This window comes from Vipera ursinii (assembly GCF_947247035.1).
Source record: "Vipera ursinii genome assembly, chromosome: 6".
Classification (NCBI taxonomy): Eukaryota; Metazoa; Chordata; class Lepidosauria; order Squamata; family Viperidae; genus Vipera; species Vipera ursinii.
In genome coordinates, this window is record NC_139515.1 from 49663388 (window position 1) to 49683485 (window position 20098).

The window sequence follows — 20098 nt, forward strand, 5'->3', positions numbered from 1 at the left end:
AAGATCCCTGACCACATATAAACTTCTACTGATTTTCAGATTCTGAAGATAGGAGCCAGTGGGAAAAGGCAATGCTATTTACAACCTCATTTCTGCTCTGCAGAGGATAAATGACAAAGAAGTCTTAATGCAAAGTTGAAATGTAATTGTGTGACTTTGCCTTTCAGAACAAATGCTTAGGGATGTACCTCATGAACTACAAGTTTACTTAAAAGGTAATAATTGAATAGAAGAAACACTGAACACAGTTTTCTACTTCGTTTTCACCTTATTAAAGCAAACTGATTTTTCTTGCATTTTTTAAAAAAATATATTTTGTTTTATATCAGAGCTGTATATATTTTGCAATTAGAAGATTCCATTTGACTTTTGAGTGACTTGCGATGTAACACAGTCCAAATAGCTCTCCAATTATGCAGGTAGTACTGCAGTTCAGGTTGTGTTCTCCCATTTTTTAAAAAAACTTTAAAATACAAAAGAATATATTTATGATCACAGACCCATAAAAAATACAAAATGTAAAATAGACCCCCCCCAAAAAACCTTATACATTAAATGACAACAGGATATCACTAGGCTTTGCACCATAATTTTTGGTAGAAACTTAGGTATTATATAGGTGGAAGATTGTAATTTATTGATCAGAGAGAAAATAAAATTTCTGACTGATCAGAGAGAAAATAAAATTTCTGATGATAAGAATTTATGAATGCCAGGAATGGAATGATTAAAGTAACAATACATGGATTACTGACTCAGCCTCTATATTTAAGAGCTGTGAATCATCCCAGGAGAACCTGTAATTATGCTAAAATAGAATAAATTATTTTGGCTCTGTTGTTTTCTTTGGCCTCTGAATCCCAATCCTTGGTTTAAGATCAATTAAGTCTTTATCTAGACTAAGACTCCACAATGTGTCATATTGCAATCAATTTGCCACCTCGGGGTTAAGGAAAACCTATGTAGCAAGGTGAGATGAACTAGAGATTCAACCCAAAGAATTTGTTTCAGCCAAAATCTGAGATGGCAAAGTCTCAGGTGGGCCATGAAAGAAATACAGCAAAGCCCAACAAAGACATTTGAAGTTAAGCATATGGCACAAAATAAGGCTTTAAGAAACATAGATTGAACAGTTTCTAAAGAAGGGGCAATCTTATAATACAAAGTTGTTCACCATATCACAGCAAGCCCAGTACTTTTCTTTTATACAGTTCTATTACTAGGTAAAGGTAAAGCTTCCCCCGCACATGTGTGCTAGTTGTTTCCAACTCTAGGGGCCAGTGCTCATCTCCGTTTCAAAGCCGAAGAGCCGAGGACGTCTCCGTGGTCATGTGGCCGGCATGACTAGATGCCAAAGGCGCACGGAACGCTGTTACCTTCCCACCGTAGTGGTCCCTATTTTTCTACTTGCATTTTTACGTGCTTTCGAACTGCTAGGTTGGCAGAAGCTGGGATGAGTAACAGGCGCTCACTCTGTTACGCAGGACTCGGGATTCGACTCGCCAAACTGCCGACCTTCTGATCGAAAAGCTCAGCGTCCTAACCCACTGAGCCACCGCGTCCCTGTATCTATTACTACAAGTATGCAATAATTAAAATTGCATTAAGAACCTTTTGAGCTCTAAGAGAACTCACTCAATTATCTATTCCAACAGTTAGAAGGATTAGAAGTATGTGCCTTGATACTTGAAGTCCTTAATCTTATCAATCGGTCTTTCATTAGTTCCCTATTTAACAGGGAACCTAAAGCACTTTCTAGAGAAAATTAGAACCTTGATTTTTAAATGAATGATTCAAGAAATTCCATAGAACAAAAGGATACTAGTTGCCTCAAATCTGCATTGTTGTATTTTGCTGCAATAGAATTATCAACTTCAGAAGGCAATGATCAGTGGATATTGTGGTTAATTCCCTCACATGAAGAACTGAATGAAAAGGTGTTAAATCAACAGAAACTGCATAAAGGGTACCTTTGGTAGGGTAAGAATATTTTTCAGCTAAATAGTACAAAATTGCACATACTGGTAACTAAAAATTATTTCATTTTATTCTGACTACTGTATTACATTATCTGCAAGAGCAGGTTTCATAATAGGGCTATCTTATTGGTAGAATGAAATGAGCTTAGGGATTGCATAACTTTGAAATAGAAAGGGAAACATATTTAAACAGGAAATAAAAAGCTAATCATAATTAATGGGAACTGTATCTTGCTCAGGCTCCTGCAGGCAATTTACATAAATTTTCATTAAGGCAGGTAATACATTTTTTTCAAGACCCATTAGACAATCTTGAGATAGCAGAACTTGAAAAATGCTATCATGAACTGTTAGTTGTCAAGTAATAACCTAAAATATAGTTTGGGAAGAAAAATATGCAAGAGACATTGGTTTCCTTCAAAGAAGAATACTATGTAGACAAATACCTCTATATGATAGAGGTTAATTGTTCTAGTTGTGTTGACCCTGAGCTCATGGTAAATATGCAGCTGATTAAAAAGTAAATCTGAGGCATATAACAGAGGTACATACACCATGTACTAGTCTATTGCTGTGTTCCACCTTGCCAAGATGTGATTTATTAAGCATCACTGCTAAATATAAACTTGAAATAAACTATAGTAATTGGATATTATTAGAAACCTTTTTTGTGGCGTGGTAATTTGCAATTCTCTGAATCGGTTCATGGCATAATTGTAGTTTGGGGCAAATATAGATTATCATTGGTTCTGTCCATAAAGTAGTCATATGAGACCAAGCAGTGGTTTCAAAATTGTGGCTAATTAATTTCGTGCAGATGGATGCAGTGACTGCTTCTGTTATGGTTCTAGAAGATACTTTAGTAACTTTCTCATTTCAAGATTCTCCTTTCAGATTCAAACTTTGGTGCGATAGGAACCAAGCAATCTCACATCAGACCAAAATATTTTGCAAACGTGGAACAGAGTTTTCCAATCCTATATACAGTATTGAGAAGAAATGACTAAAAGTCAGTTGGCCTAAAGGAGGACAAGGCCTAAAATTTAAACCCTGAGACTGATAAATATATAATTTATCTTCTTGTATGCAAAAAAAACAAACAAAAAATCCTAATTTGTAAAACTTGTTGCCCCCAAAAGTTGTGCTGATTTTTTTTAAAAAAAAATCCATAAAATGTTTTTCCCTAGTTAATGTTGTAAGATTAAGTCAGGGATGGGGATTTCTTGGCACTTTACCAGAATATTTCTCTCCCTTTGTTTCTACCAGTTGAGGCCAAGGCTCTCAGAATTTGTTTGGTGATGGACAATTTCACCCATCATTTGTATGCAATCTATAACAGATTGTCCTTCAGAATATGTGATTTATGAGGGAAGGTAGCCTACCCCTGCAGTAAGTAGTGATTTAACATGAGTAGGAGCAAACCTGCAATCTGCATGTTGAGAAGGAAAATTAATAATTTTTACTTTTGATTTCTATTTAACCAAATATTAATATGTATAAAGGCCAATTTGAAATCCTCAGCCTTTTTAAATTTGACCATATCAATTGTTTGCCTTGTTGAGATAAAGAGCAAGCTATATGTAAGATGAAAAGTATTAAATTGTCTTCCTATCCAGGCAAGAAAGAAACATTTAATGTCACTGCAATTCATACAATTCATACAGATCCGACTTAAAATGAAATATAAATATGACAAATAAATCTCTTTAGAGTGAGAGGACCTTTGCACTTCATATGCAACTGGTATCTCTTTTTTCAAATGTATGTGATAGGACATTCTGTATTTTAAACTATCTTACTAGTGCAATAAAAAAAGATAAGTCCCTTTATGATTCTGTCCAAATAGAAGTAATTCAGATAATTTTAGCTTTGGATGTAGTTCTTTTCTTGTCAGTGCCAGGAGTGCTGAGAATTGCTTCAAAGGTTCTGTAATCCCATGCTGTTCTATTTTCAGTTGCCTCTTTTAATGTCATATGGAAACCATACTATTCCATAATTATAGGCTAAATGGAACTGCCTTGCTCCTTTTTTTCCTGAAGACTTTTTTCAAATAACTTCTATCATAGAAACTATCCCCACTTTATTGCTTCACTGATTATTTCTGTTTTAAGCAATTTCTCTCTTATTCAAATGTTGCTTGATGCAAAAACTGGTGTTTAGAGCTTGCCCTTTCAGTTACAATTTGTAAGTATAAAGAATAAGGTAGAATGTTGGGTTATAAAGTAGTGGGTAGGATGAATTATATTTTTTCTTGGTGCAATGGTTGATGAAAAAGCATTTTGGGCATGAGATGGCCTTCCATCTAATAATTTTTAATGTATATGAGTGCCGCACATGTACTTCACTCAAATAAAAGGGATGTTTTCATACCAATATCATAATAAATAATATAATAATAAACTAATCAAACAATGTTTATAGTACTTGTATACCATTTATATTTTATATACATATCTAAAACATCTAAATATTTTATATTTGGATAATTTATAATTGCATGAATACAGGTGAAACTCGAAAAATTAGAATATCGTGCAAAAGTTTATTTCAGTAATGCAACTTAAAAGGGGAAACTAATATATGAGATAGACTCATTAGATGCAAAGCAAGATAGTTCAAGCCGTAATTTGTCATAATTGTGATGATTATGGCTTACAGCTCATGAAAACCCCAAATCCACAATCTCAGTAAATTAGAATATTGTGAAAAGGTGCAATATTCTAGGCTCAAAGTGTCCCACTCTAATCAGTAAATTAAGCCATAACACCTGCAAAGGTTTCCTGAGCCTTTAAATGGTCTCTCAGTCTGGTTCAGTAGGAATCACAATCATGGGGAAGACTGCTGACCTGACAGTTGTGCAGAAAACCATCACTGACACCCTCCATAAGGAGGGAAAGCCTCAAAAGGTAATTGCAAAAGAAGTTGGATGTTCCCAAAGTGCTGTATCAAAGCACATTAATAGAAAGTTATGTGGAAGGGGAAAGTGTGGAAGAAAAAGGTGCACAAGCAGCAGGGATGACTGCAGCTTGGAGAGGATTGTCAGGAAAAGGCCATTCAAAAGTGTTGGGGACTTTCACAAGGAGTGGACTGAGGCTGGAGTCAGTGCATCAAGAGCCACCACACACAGACGGATCCTGGACATGGGCTTCAAATGTTGTATTCCTCTTGTCAAGCCGCTCCTGAACAACAAACAACGTCAGAAGCGTCTTACCTGGGCTAAAGAAAAACAGACCTGGTCTGTTGCTCAGTGGTCCAAAGTCCTCTTTTCTGATGAGAGCAACTTTTTCATCTCATTTGGAAACCAAGGACCCAGAGTCTGGAGGAAGAATGGAGAGGCACACACTGCAAGATGCTTGAAGTCCAGTGTGAAGTTTCCACAGTCTGTGTTGATTTGGGGAGCCATGTCATCTGGTCCACTGTGCTTCATTAAGTCCAGGGTCAATTCAGCCATCTACCAGGAGATTTTGGAGCACTTCATGCTTCCTTCCGCAGACGAGCTTTATGGGGATGCTGACTTCATTTTCCAGCAGGACTTGGCACCTGCCCACACTGCCAAAAGCACCAAAACCTGGTTCAGTGACCATGGAATTACTGTGCTTGATTGGCCAGCAAACTCGCCTGACCTGAACCCCATAGAGAATCTATGGGGCATTGCCAAGAGAAAGATGAGAGACATGAGACCGAACAATGCAGAAGAGCTGAAGGCTGCTATTGAAGCATCCTGGTCTTCCATAACACCTCAGCAGTGCCACAGGCTGATAGCTTCCATGCCACGCCACACTGAGGCAGTAATTGGTGCAAAATGGGCCCAAACCAAGTACTGAGTATGTATGCATGCTTATACTTTTCAGAGGTCCGATATTGTTGTATGTACACTCCTTGTTTTATTGATTGCATGTAATATTCTAATTTTCTAAGATTGTGGATTTGGGGTTTTCATGAGCTGTATGCCATAATCATCACAATTATGACAAATCACGGCTTGAACTATCTTGCTTTGCATGTAATGAGTCTATCTCATATATTAGTTTCCTCTTTTAAGTTGCATTACTGAAATAAATGAACTTTTGCACGATATTCTAATTTTTCGAGTTTCACCTGTATGTTGTTAAAATACTTTGGTAGTCACTAGTTGACACTGAATTATTTCTTCTTTTTTCTTCCATTTATGGAAAGTATATTGTATGTTACACCATATGGAAAGGAATTAAACACCTTACATGTGATAATTCACATTGCATACCTATATGTAGTTTCTTAATTGAAATTGGAGAGCAAATAAGTTTTGTTTATCCACTATAATCCTACAACTACCATGGAAATTCATGATGTGAATTAATCACTTATACATATAGATTTGCGGTGGTGTTAATATAGCATGAATAAATTCAGTATAATTGGTTTTTGTTGTGAGTATGAAAGTGTAGATCAGCACTATGGTCAAATTTGAATGCTACAATAGAATCTGTAAGAACTGAATTCACTAGACAGCAGTCCATTGAAAAAAGTAATTGGTTGCCTGTTTTTCAATTTAAATACTCACATTTAAGTCAGTGTTATCTTTGGTAGAAAACAGTATAAGTTTCTTAAAGCTGCTTTAATATTTGATGTGTATATTTGTTCCTCCAGTTTCAGTAACAATATAGAATCAACACTGGAATACATATGTCAAGCAGAAACTTCTAGGAAGATGTCGTTTCTTTGCTTCCTCCTGTCTAAATCAGCCCTATTAATTTTACAAGTTTTTGCTTCTTGTCATCTCTCTTTGCAACTTTAAGATGAAAATCTATAAGTGCTGAGAGAACAAGTCAGTGTCTTAATCTTGTGTGCTTTTTTATGATATTTGGATGGTTTTACAACTTAAAATAAAGATAGCAACTGCTACTGTGTGTGGAATATATGGACTTTTAATATTACACTAGGGAATGAAGGTAAGTATTTTACCAGTAGCTTTGAGTTTTGCTAGAATTGTAGTAGGGCTTCACATTTCATCCACATGATCCTTAGAAAAGCTAAACCTGTTGGAAAATAGCTTTTCATTCTTGCTTGGCTTCCAAATTAATACCAAAGAGAAGTGGTAACTTCTAACTCTGTCTACTGATAGGACTTTTCAGTAGGTAGAATCTTGAAAGTAGAATTTTATTATTTTAAAATTACTGATTTAATGAGGTGGTTTGAGTAAGTTATTAATATTGGGAAAGAACAAAAATTGACATTGCAAACTGTCTCAAATGAAAAAAAAATTTCCATAGTATTCACATTATTGTTGTTGGAAAATGATCCACAGGCAATTTAGTAAAAGCTGCTACTTAGGTGATCTGTTTCAATATACCGTCTCACTTAGATAATTTATTGTTCTCCATTGTACTTGGAAACATGCCACTTTGAGATCAGCATAGTTATTTTTCTATTTAGACATATTCATGTAGGAATGAGGATTTGACCCCAACTTGAGGGACTTTTTACTGTTAAATATTGCAACTGTTCATACCTATTTTACACTCAATTATATATCATTAGGATTTAAGATTCACTTTGTTTGTGTAAGTTTTCAGTATTCCTTCTGCCTTCCTATTTACATGGGAAATAAGAGCATGAACCTGTATCATATTATTATTATTATTATTATTATTATTATTATTATTATTATTATTATTATTATATTAATTAAATTTATATGCCGCCCTTCTCCCTAAGGATTCAGGGCAGCTCACAACAATAAAAGATTAAAAAAAAATAGAATACAAAGATTAAAAAAGAATTAAACAATAAATAAAGAAATAAAGGACAATTTAAGCCGATAAAAACCAAATTTAAAAACCATGATCAGTCCAGGCCCACTTGTTGGAACAACCATGTCTTCAGGTCACGGCGGAAGGATCGAAGGTCAGGGGCCGTCCTCAGCTCCGGAGGCAGTTCATTCCAGAGGGTCGGCGCACCCACAGAGAAGGTTCTCCCCCTGGGGGTCGCCAGCCGGCATTGCCTGGCCAATGGAACCCTGAGGAGGCCGACTCTGTGGGAGAGAACCGGGCAATGGGAGGTTGACATTGGTAGCAGGTGATCTCGCAAGTACCCCGGGCCTAAGCCATGTAGGGCTTTAAAGGTAATTACCAGCACCTTGAATCCCACCCGGAGGGCAAACGGAAGCCAATGTAGCTCGCGCAAGGGTGGCGTAACATGGGAGTATCAAGATATTCCCATAAGCACCTGTGCGGCCGCATTTTGCACCAGTTGAAGCCTCCGGGTGCACCTCAAGGGCAGCCCCATGTAGAGAGCATTGCAGTAATCCAGGCGAGAAGTGACAAGGGCATGGGTGACCGTGCATAGGGCATCTCGGTCCAAAAAGGGGCGCAACTGACGCACCAGGTGAACCTGTGCAAAGGCCCCCCTGGTCACAGCAGTTAGGTGATCCTCCAAATTAAGCCATGAATCCAGGACACCCAAGTTGTGGGCCCTTTCTGAGGAGGGCAATAGCTCCCCCCATCAAAAGAGATGGAACATGTTGGACAATATGAGATGCCGGTATCCACAGCCACTCGGTCTTGGAGGGGTTCAGCCTGAGCCTGTTCCTTCCCATCCAGACCCGTACCGCCTCCAGGCACTGGGACATCACGTCAAGGGCATCACTGGGTTGGCTCGGGGTGGAGATAAACAACTGGGTATCATCGGCATATTGGTGATACCTCACCCCAAAGCCACGGATGATCTCACCTAGTGGCTTCATATAGATGTTAAAAAGGAGGGGGGAGAGAACCGACCCCTGAGGTACCCCACAAGAAAGGGGCCTCGGGGTAGATCTCTGCCCCCCTACCACTACGAACTGCAAACAGCCCAAGAGGTAGGAGAACCACCGTAAAACAGTGCCTCCCACTCCCAACCCCTCGAGCCATCGCAGCAGGATACCATGGTCAATGGTATCAAAAGCTGCTGAGAGGTCAAGTAGGACCAGGACAGAGGAGCAAACCCTGTCCTGGGCCCGCCAGAGATCATCTACCAGTGCGACCAATGCCGTTTCCATGCTGTAACCGGGTCTGAAACCGGACTGGTACGGGTCCAGATAGTCCGCTTCATCTGCAGTAACCCAGAGTCATGTGATCACCTTTTGTGATCTCCCTGACAAGCAAAGTGAATGGGGAAGCCAAATTCACTTAACATCAGTGTTACCAACTTAACAAGTCCAATGATTCACTTAACAACTATGACAAGAAAGGTCATAAACGGGGCAAAATTCACTTAACAAAAGTCTCACTTAGCAACAGAAATTTTGGGCTCAATTGTGGTCGTAAATTGAGGACTATCTGTATCACTAATGCATTCCAGCAAGAAACTGCCAGATTATAAGCAACCAAACCCACACTTGTTTTTTATTTCAATAACTTATTGTGAGGGCCAATTTGATGTAGTTTTAGTATCAGACTGGAAAACAGTAGACCATCCCTTTAGTCCCACTGTAGGTGTTATGTTTCGGGATTGGTGAGACATTGACGAGGTGATTGGTGAAAACAGCAACACGTTTATTAGGTTACACACAGAAGTGACACTAACTGCTGCTTAACTTCTATTTAAACGGACCACCGCTAGGTGGCGGCCAATGAAATTGAAGCAGTATTTCCCGCCCAAAACACAAGCTAACAATTCTGCAAACAAGCAGTCTGGAGTTTAAACAGACACAGCAGTTAACTATTAATAACGGCTCTCAGGCAATTTACATCAATACATAACACCCCTTCCCCCTAGATAGTTCACAATGTCAAGTTTTGAACATAGTCCTGTAAATACTTTGGTGGCCTTCACGACCGCTCCAAATGTCTCGGAGCTGCAGGAGGTTCCCGGTCTACCAGCTCACCTGCCAGGCAGGGTAGACCAAGATTGTTGGATCCATTTGCTACAAGTAGAACCATGTCTCTTTGGCTGGTCAGTCTGGGTAGACCTGAGCCAATGTCCATTGGTGGCACAGTTTTGGCTAGGCTGGAAGTCGGAGTTGTCTGCCGGTTTCGCTCAGTGGGTGCAATCTCCGCATTCCGGGGTGTCTCACTTTCCGCTAGCACCCCGTCCCCTCTTCTGGGAGTCTCGCCAGTGCTTGAAGACTCCGATGCATGGCCGCTGTCGAGCCGACCCTGGGTTTGACTATCACATAAGTCATGAGCTAGCGACTAGTGATGGTAGAGGAAGAGAGATTGGAAATAGCCATAGTGCAGTCATTTGTTAGAGTTGACATTTTGTGATAGCACCACTTGACACCGTCTGCATCTGGCCACTGCAAGATAGGGGATGAAAAGATGGATTCTTGCCGTACATAATCTCCTCAGAGGAAATCTGGTTCACCCCTTTAAGAACTCTAGAAGAAGCAGACTACTTGGCTTTTCCTAAAACAGGATAGTACGTAAACTCGATGATCACTTGAACACTTTAAAAAGTGTGTGTGTGTGTGTGTGTGTGTGTGTGAAATATTTATCAATTTATAGTAAGAGCATGTTTCTTTCATGCTCAATCAAATGGTCGAAACTTAAAAAAAGTAGAACTTATTCTTCAATTTAATCTGAAATTATTCAGTATGCTTTTACTATGAATTGAGAGGAAAATCCAGTGGGATGTTTTCAGTAATAGAAATCATTCCATCAGGAGTATGAAGGTTTCTGACCCTCAGGGGTAATCGCTTTCAGTTATATAGAAAGCTTTAAAGAGAAGAATAGGAGACAATCTATTGCCTAAAATATGTGGATACCAAAGGCAAATTATATATGTACATTGTATGGAACCAAAGTATAGACCTTCAAATCTATAAACTTTTGGCTACCTATACTATTCATATTAAATAGCTTTCTCTTTTTTGGGAGGACATTTATCTATAATTTTTGCCACATTTTTTTCAGTTAATTATATTTCTTTTACATCATAATTATAATTTATCAGTGATTGCTTCTGGATTAGGCTCAGATGAATGAATTGTTTTAAGTTAATGTATCATATGTTTCCAAGGTCTGAAAAGCCAATTGATGAGGAAATTAATTGAAGTGAAAAGTTAGTAGAAGCAGCACTCACTACTTGTATGGAGTTTAAAACGGGGGAAGTAATACTACATTTGATAATGTATCTTTTTATGCTAATTTCATATTGAAAAGGAAAACAGAAATTTGTTAATTTCAATTATATTCTTTAGCAATCCTATGTATTGTTGTCATGTAGTTTGATTATTTTTGTATTTGTTTTGTTTTTTAGCCGAGCAATCAAGACAAACCAAGATCTCCTTCCTGAAACACCATGGACACAGTTATTCTATAATGACTTTTGGGGCACTCTTCTGACTCACAGTGGAAGCCATAAATCCTACAGACCTCTCTGCACGCTCTCTTTTCGCATCAACTATGCTATGGGAGGAATGGATCCTTGGAGTTACCATCTTGTAAATGTCCTTCTACATGCAGCAGTCACAGGTCTTTTCACTAATTTTTCTCGAGTGCTATTTGGAGATGGACACTGGACCTTATTAGCTGGTTTGCTGTTTGCTTCTCATCCCATTCACACTGAAGCAGTGGCAGGAATTGTAGGAAGAGCTGATATTGGAGCTTGCCTTTTCTTTCTGCTCTCCCTAGTCTGTTATATTAAACACTGCTGTACAAGAAACTACTCAGAAGGAACCTGGGGCTGGATCTTGGGTGCCGGTCTGTGTGCCACTTGCAGCATGTTGTGGAAGGAACAAGGAGTGACCGTGCTGGCAGTGTCAGCAGTTTATGATGTGTTTGTATTTCATAGGCTAAAAATGCACCAAATTGTTCCTGCTATATATAAGGTGAGTGGGATTGTGTTTTGCAATGATTGATTGTAACAGCACACAAACACAGATTTTACCATAAACAAAAATGAATTATCTAATAGTTCAATCTGTCCCTGGTTTTTTTTTCAACAACAGCAAGCACTATTTTATGCTCTGAAAGGATTCAGTTACTTTCAATATAAACAAAGACCATGCTGTCATTAATATCATGTTGCATTCTTTGTATTTGCCTTGGAAAAATTGTATTATTGCTTCTAGTAAGAATTCTGTGTGTTGGGAAGGGGGGGTATATTCTCTATCCATCTATCATCCATCCATCCATTTATCAGGCTTATATTCAGCAAAATCATAATTGACCTATGGCAGCTTACAATAATATATAATACAAACAGGTTTGTATTCTGTAATACAGATAGTATGACTTTAGTAAATAACCTATTGTACAAAGCATTTGAAAGTAATGCTTTGCTGAGCATGGGACTTTGATTTGGAAACAGTTGTCTTTGAATCCTTAAAGCAAATAAGACAGTTTGCAACTGTGACTTCTGTGATAGCTGTCTCTGACTGTATTTGCATGTGAAATAACCAAGTGAGCTTTGCAAACAAAGTGATTGTTGTAATAATTTAAAAAGTATTTTGTATATGTGTACAGTTTGTATACTGTGCACAAGTATCTGTATACAGTTTGTGAGGGACCTTTTTCAATTTTTATTTTTATTTTATTTTAATTCCATTTATATCCCACCCTTCTCCGAAGACTCAGGGCGGCTTGTCTTCCGCAGCCCAACAAACCCTGATCGTTATGTAATTTATGGCCCTGGACTTTGATTTTAGTTTGCTTTTTTAGCACTACCCACCCTAAAGGGTTATTTGAGGTTGTGGGTTGATGATCCACTAATCTAGCCCAAAGTAAACCAAGCTCTTTTCCCTATGACATCAAATCAAATTCCCAAATAAACCTAATAGTGTGTCTAGATTGCTATTTTTTGAAATAGTGAATTTAGGGTTATATATAGATAGATTGATTTGTAGGATGCCTTCTCTATACATTCATTTTATATAACTATTTTCCAAGGCATGTAGAGCTATCACAGTAATGTGAAACACAATTTCATCAAGTGAATAGATTTTAAAGAAAGTTGTAATTATGGAAGCCATGCATATTCAGATGCCTAATTCTGCCACTGCATTTTCCAGCCTGAGAACGGGGACGTTAATCAACTTTGCAGATTGCAGCATTGTGTCCAATTAGTACTACAGAGCTTATTTATGTCTCTCTGCATTATGTTTGCCTCCATATTGCCCTGTCTTTTGTGTATAAGGTAAAGGGTATGACAATATTTTGCTTTAAATGCATTGAAATTACTTCTTCATTGGCTGTGTTATTACCAGCCCTGTTAAATGATTAGTGTTTACATTTTCTGAGTACAAGCCACTGTTTTTGAAATCAAATTATACCAATGTATAGTATATAGACAAAATGACAACTAAATACCTTCCAATGCTTTAAAGCAGTAGTTCTAAATCTGTGGTCTGTGGACGCCTGGGAGGGCACGATGTCATCACAGGAGGTCCATGAAGGCGTGAAGAAATGTTTTGATTTGAAGAAATTTTTTGATTTAAATCTTGAGTCCTGGAGATCCATGGCCATGGTAGGCCACAGAAGGTTTTTAAAGGGGATCTGTGGTGAATGGCATTTTTTTTATAATGAATGCAAGTTTTATTAAAATAATATAAACTTTTTGTAAAGAATCATACAACTATAGGGTTGGAAGGGGCCACAAAACCATCTAGTTCATGGGTGTCAAACTCACTGCATCACATGATGTGTCATGACGTATCATGATTTTTTTCACATTGCCGGAGCTAGAGTGGGCGCAGTCTCTGCATGATGCAACTGGCCCATGGGCCGGCAGTTTGATACCCCTGATCTAGTTCAATCCTTGGAACCAATTTTCCATAAGGGCTATCTATCTATTCCAGAGGTGAAAAACCCACAGATAGACTCTTCCACTGTTGTATAGATCTGTCAGGAAGAATTTTAAAAAAATTATATTAAGCTGAAATTTAGGGAATAACTTATGCTATCTATTTCTGCTTCTAGCTTCTATGGAAAGTAGTTTTTGATCATTTCCCCTGTGGTTTCCCTTTATATAGCTGAGCATGGCTATTTCCAAACTAAACATTGTAAACTCCTTTAATCTATTACCTTGTAGGGGACATCCTGAAGTCTCTGAAACATGTTTGTTTTCATTTTGTGAACTTTTTCCAAGCTGCCAATATTTTTCTACAAATGTGATGCCTAGAATCATATACAGTACTCAAAGTGTGGTCTCACCAATGCCAGGTAGTAAAGAATGATAACTTCATATTGCCTTCATACACTCTTTCTAATGCAGCCCAGTATTGTGTTACTCTTTCATGTTCAGATTATTATCAGTGACCCACATCCAAATCCTTCTCAGTGTTTCCAAGTCATGAATTCTCCATTTTGTACATGTGTCCTACATTTTTTTTCTCTTTAAATGTAATACTTTACATATCTCCCTAGTAAAAGACATCTTGTTCCTCTAAGCCCGGGTCTGCCAACTTCTCCAGATCAGACTAAAATCTCCTGTTATGCTGCATGTTGGCCGGATCTCTCAATTTTCTGTTAAACTTAAATTTGATAAGTTGTTCATCCCTATCATCATGTAAGTCATTAATAAAATTGTTGAAAAATACTGGCAAATACTCTGTGAAACCCCACTAAATTACAGTTTTCTAACTCTACATAAGAGAATTAATTCTGACTCTTTGTACTTAGTCATCTGGTTTTGGATGCACTGTTGTAGGGTCACCTAAACTGCTCTTTAATAAATTATGGTCCTAAATCAGGGACTACCTATATAATATTCATGATACTACTCTTATGGATGAAAATACAAATGATTTGGAGCTTTAGTAATAAAAGTCAAGCAGCAGAATGAAAACAGGAGACATAAGATTAAATGCAAAGTAGACCAAAGTCGTCATGTTAGGCCCAGCAGTCAACCTTAGAAATGACAGGGTTGTAAGGAAGAAATATATTTAAATTGTAGATAGCTTCTGCTTTTTGATCAACCATCAGAAGGAACCAGTAATCAAGAAATTTGCAACATACTAGTGTCAAACTCAAGAGGGACGCGGTGGCTCAGTGGGTTAGGACGCTGAGCTTGTCGATCAGAAGGTCGGCAGTTTGGCGGTTCGAATCCCGCGTGCCGCGTAACAGAGTGAGCACCTGTTACTCGTCCCAGCTTCTGCCAACCTAGCAGTTCGAAAGCACGTAAAAATGCAAGTAGAAAAATAGGGACCACTACGGTGGGAAGGTAACAGCGTTCCGTGCGCCTTTGGCGTCTAGTCATGCCGGCCACATGACCACGGAGACGTCCTCGGACAAGCGCTGGCTCTTCGGCTTTGAAACGGAGATGAGCACCGGCCCCTAGAGTCGGAAACGACTAGCACGCATGTGCGGGGGAACCTTTACCTTTACCTAGTGTCAAACTCAATTTCATTGAGGGCTGCATCAGCATTGCGGTTGCCCTCAGGGGGCCGGGTGGGTATGGCCAGGGTGGGCGTGGCCTACTGGGTGGGCGTGGCTAGAGTGCGTATGGCCTACTGGGTGGGCATGGCCAGCACTACATCGTTCGCATCAAGGGTGCCTATGGGGGCCTGGGCAAGAGTGGGACAGATCTGAGGGTCTCTGGCAGAAAGAGGTTCTCTGGGCCAGGGCCAAGGCAGTGGGGGCCGTTCCCTCACTGTTTCCAGGATGGCTTTCTGGGCCACATGAAATCACTTCACAGGCCGGATCTGGCCCCCGGGCCTTGTGTTTGACATGTCTGTACTAGTGTATGTGCATATATTAGTAGGGTGCCAATAAAGACTTTAGGAAATGTATTCAGATATGTTGTATCTATACCTGTGGAATACATCAGGCAAAGGTTTCAACTCTGACACTCAGGAGAACTGAAAGTTGGACTTTAAAGAAGAAGGATAGAAAGTGTTGGTGCTTTTGAATGCTAGGTTTGAAGAAGATTCCTAAGAATACCATGGATAGCCAAAATAACAAACAATTGGATCATAGAACAAGTCAATCCAGAATTCTTACTCAAGGTACAAATGATAAGGCTAAAATTAGCATTTTTGGATACCTCATGGGAATACCTATTTCTATTGGGAGATCTATATGCTGGGAGAAATCGTAAGAAACAGAAGAGGACAAACAATAGCAAGGCTAAGCAATTCAGTTACAGTAGTGATGAGTACACTATTTGAAACTGAAGGGTCAAGTTGGTGAAAGATCATCTTGGAGAAAATCTATATAATTACTAAGAATTGATACTGACTTGATTGTACATAATTAAGCAAAGCCAGATAAGAGCGGTCACCTCCCACTCGGCAGGTTGAGAGTGCAATCCTTGTCAGGGGCAGATGTTTCTCCATCTGAATGCAGAGTGAAAACTCCATGTAGGCATCAGAAAGGGCATCCAGCCAATAAACACTTAGCTCCATTCAGTCGCCCCGACTCTACCCCAAACAAAGGGATTAAAGAGATGTAGAAAGAAAGAAAAAAAATCAGTGCCAAATATCTAATAATCTGTAGCATTCAATGTACTGCAGTATGGGTAGCCTTAGCAATCATTTAGAGTTATATGGAATAAATTTTTTATGAAAAATTAAGGGAAGTTATTTTTCTTTTAAGAAATCTATAGCTTAATGCTTCAAGAAAGGCATATGAAATAATATTTGTAATGCATGGAGTTATCCTTTATACCTCTTGATCAAAGATCTGAACGTTAAGACAATATAGAGTCACCCTTAAGTAATGGCATAAAATTGAATTATCATGAAACCTGGTATAACAATATCTTAATTATCATTTTAAATCTTAAAATTCAGATCTAAGATATGTTGGCTGTCAGTTAATTTTTTTAAAAAAAATAATGCTAAATTCAGAATTTGAAATCCTAAATATTAATTGTAGTAACATATAAAAAAAATCTTCATAGTCTCTTATGCCTCAAGTTATCTGTGTAAGCTGTTTTTTTTAAAAAAAACATGAACATTATAATAAAAATGAAGAAATCCTCATATATAAAATTCCTTAGCTGAATAGGATAGTACATTTCAGTAAATTATCTTTTTAACAATAGTGCCAGGAATATTTGGATCTTTTTGGGACTCATAAGTCCCAATACGCTAGTGAGCTTGTAAGGTTGCTTTTACAACACTTAGGGCCTTATTGTCTGTCTATAATTTGAAAACAATTGATCCCAAGCTAAAAAAAAAGCGGGGGGGATGCTAACAACCTGCTATGTAGTAAATAATTGTTAGATTTAGAATGTTGCCTGACCCCTTGCCAGTTCTTTTATTTGCACATAAGTGTTCTGAGACAAATGTGCCTTTAAAAGTGCACTAAACTGTTAAACATGGCCTTTATGTGTGCTGTGGATTTTTATACTGTGAAGAGCAGAATAAAAGATTAGAAGCACAACTGATTATTTGCTTGTAGAATAGATGCATTCAAGATTGTTCAAGTGAGATTTAATTTCTCTAGCATTTATATCTCATTATAAACGTGTGAAAGTCTGAACAAATATTTGTGTTTGTTTCTATCCCGCAGTTTCCTGTGTCCTAGAAAACAACAGGTGCTATTAAAACAACAAAAACATGCTAAATGCAGTTCCTAGTAAGCAAGCCCAGTAGCTGTAGAAGATAATTTTGAGATTACTCATCTTTTAAATGCCATTTTACACTGTAATTTGAATGGCATCTTTGAGCCAAGACTTATACCAAAAAGATAGCAACAAAAGAAGCAAAGGAGAATAATAAAACTCAAGCAATGGTTTTGTGATCGTTTGGCAATTTCCAATGTTATTCATAAAGAATTCCAAAATCATGTGCTTCCATCTATCTGCTTTGTCTTCTGTTACTGAATGGTTTGAAAAGTCTGGCAGACTTAAAGATCTTCCACACACCTTTATAATCTATCTGGGGATATGGCATACCTCTGAAGCAGATTTTGAGGTTGGGAGAAATATTGCTTGGTGAAGGACTGTGTTTTGATTTTACTTAGAGAATTTTTTGTGAGAAGTACATCATTTGTTTTTTCTTTCCTTTGGAAGTTTTTTTTTTATAAAAGGAAACATTTTTTTAAAAAAAAGAAACGTCATAAGTTTAAAGTTTCAGTGAATTAATATTGTTATCTGATATTTTTAACCTTTTTAAATAAAATTGCTGCTTCATTCTGGTTTCAGCTTTTTGTCTTTTTGCTTTTGATGATCATATTTTGACCTGTGTTTTATTGCCATTATATGTAAAAAAGACATCTTTGGTTGAAAAGAGTAGTACAATGAACAAAGAATAAATGGTAAAAAGAAAACTAAAATGAACAAAATTTCTTATGACTTATAAATCTGTGCTCCATCATTTAAAAAAAAACAAACCACATTTCAGAATATACTCTCCTATAACTTAAATAATCAAGCCTCATAATCAGATGTAACTCTAATGAAGTCATTAAATGGAAATTATTTAAAAGAGTTCCAGCTTTAAAATAGTATATTGTTAAAAGGACGGGTTAATACCATCAATTATATATATATTATTTATTTATTTATTTTTGGGACTTATATGCTGCCCTATCTCCCGAAGGACTCAGGGCAGCTAACAACAATAATACAAATGTTAAAAAAGATTAAACTAACAAGCCCCAATGATAAAATGATAAAATATTAAAAATATTCTATTTAAAAATCCCTATCGTCAGTCCAGGTCAGCCTGATGGAAGAGAAATGTTTTAAGGCTGCAACGAAAGGACCGGAGATCTGGGGCCATCCGGAGCTCAAGGGGAAGTTGATTCCACAGGGCCCCTCCCCCTGGGGGTCGTCAGCTGACATTGTCTAGCCGACGGCACCCTGAGGAGGCCCTCCCTGTGTGAGCGCACCAGGCGATGGGAGGTTGTTCCTGGCAGCAGACGGTCCTGCAAATATCCCGGGCCTAGGGGTTAGGGACCCTTGTTGTAAAAGACTCAAAACTTAAGTAAAAGAAAAAAAATGTGAACAGGTTGAATGTTTTCCAAAGGTTTTTCATTTTCATTTCTCTTTGAAGCTAAAGGTGAGATTATAGATTTTTCTCAGGAATTTGTACAGATGGTTCTTGCCTACTGCTGAATTCAAAAATAGGATACTTTTTTCTCAGAGATATTTAAACTTCACGGTATTGTTAGTTGTTTTCCTTTTCTCAGAAGGCCATTTCTTAACATGTTAGAAACTAAAATAAAATATTTTAGGAAAAAAATGTTACGTTAGGATACTTCAGGGGTACAAAAACAAATTTTAATGTTGAGATATTTAAAGATATAATTTAAAATATTTATTTGGACAATAAATTTATAATAATAATAATAAAGTTGGAAGGGACCTTGGAGCATCTAGTCTAACCCCCTGCTCAGGCAGGAAACCTTATACCATTTCAGGCAAATGGCTGTCCAGTCTCTTCTTAAAAACCTCCAGTGTTGGAGCATTCACCACCTCTGGAGGCAGGTTGTTCCACTGGTTAATTGTTCTAACTGTCAGGAAGTTTCTCCTTAGTTCTAGGTTGCTTCTCTCCTTGACTAGTTTCCATCCGTTGCTTCTTGTCCTGCTTTCAGGTGCTTTGGAGAATAGCTTGACTCCCTCTTCTTTGTGGTAGCCCCTGAGATATTGGAACACTGCTATCATGTCACCCCTCACCCTTCTCTTCATTAAACTACACATACCCAATTCCAGCAACCGTTCCCTATATGTTTTAGCCTCCAGCCCCCTAATCATCTTTGTTGCTCTTCTCTGTACCCTTTCTAGAGTCTCGACATCTTTTTTACATCGTGGTGACCAAAACTGGATGCAGTATTCCAGGTGTGGCCTTACCAAAGCATTGTAGAGTGGTATTAGTACTTCACTTGATCTTGATTCTATCCCTCTGTTAATGCAGCCTAGCACTGTGTTGGCTTTTTTGGCAGCTGCAGCACACTGCTGGCTCATATTGAAGTGATTGTCTACTAAGACTCCGAGATCCCTCTCACAGTTACTACTATTGAGCAAGGTACCACCTATACTATACCTATGCATTTGATTTTTCCTGCCTAAGTGTAGAACCTTACTTTTTTCACCATTGAATTTCATTTTGTTAGATAGTGCCCAGTGTTCGAGTCTGTCCAGATCCTTCTGTATCTTAAGCCTATCTTCTGGAGTATTGGCTATTCCTGCCAGCTTGGTGTCGTCTGCAAATTTGATGAGTTCCCCATCTATCCCCTCATCCAAATCATTAATGAAGATATTGAAGAGCA

At 38.0% G+C, this 20098-nt stretch overlaps 1 protein-coding gene across 1 annotated transcript in view; it reads left to right on the forward strand.

The window, feature by feature from the left end:
* TMTC2 (transmembrane O-mannosyltransferase targeting cadherins 2) overlaps positions 1-20098 on the forward strand; it is a 217662-nt gene that overhangs the window by 73922 nt on the left and 123642 nt on the right. Inside the window, exon 2 of the mRNA XM_083365136.1 lies at positions 11199-11769. Coding sequence (XP_083221262.1) covers positions 11199-11769 — 571 coding nt within the window. The remainder of the gene's footprint in view (positions 1-11198; positions 11770-20098) is intronic.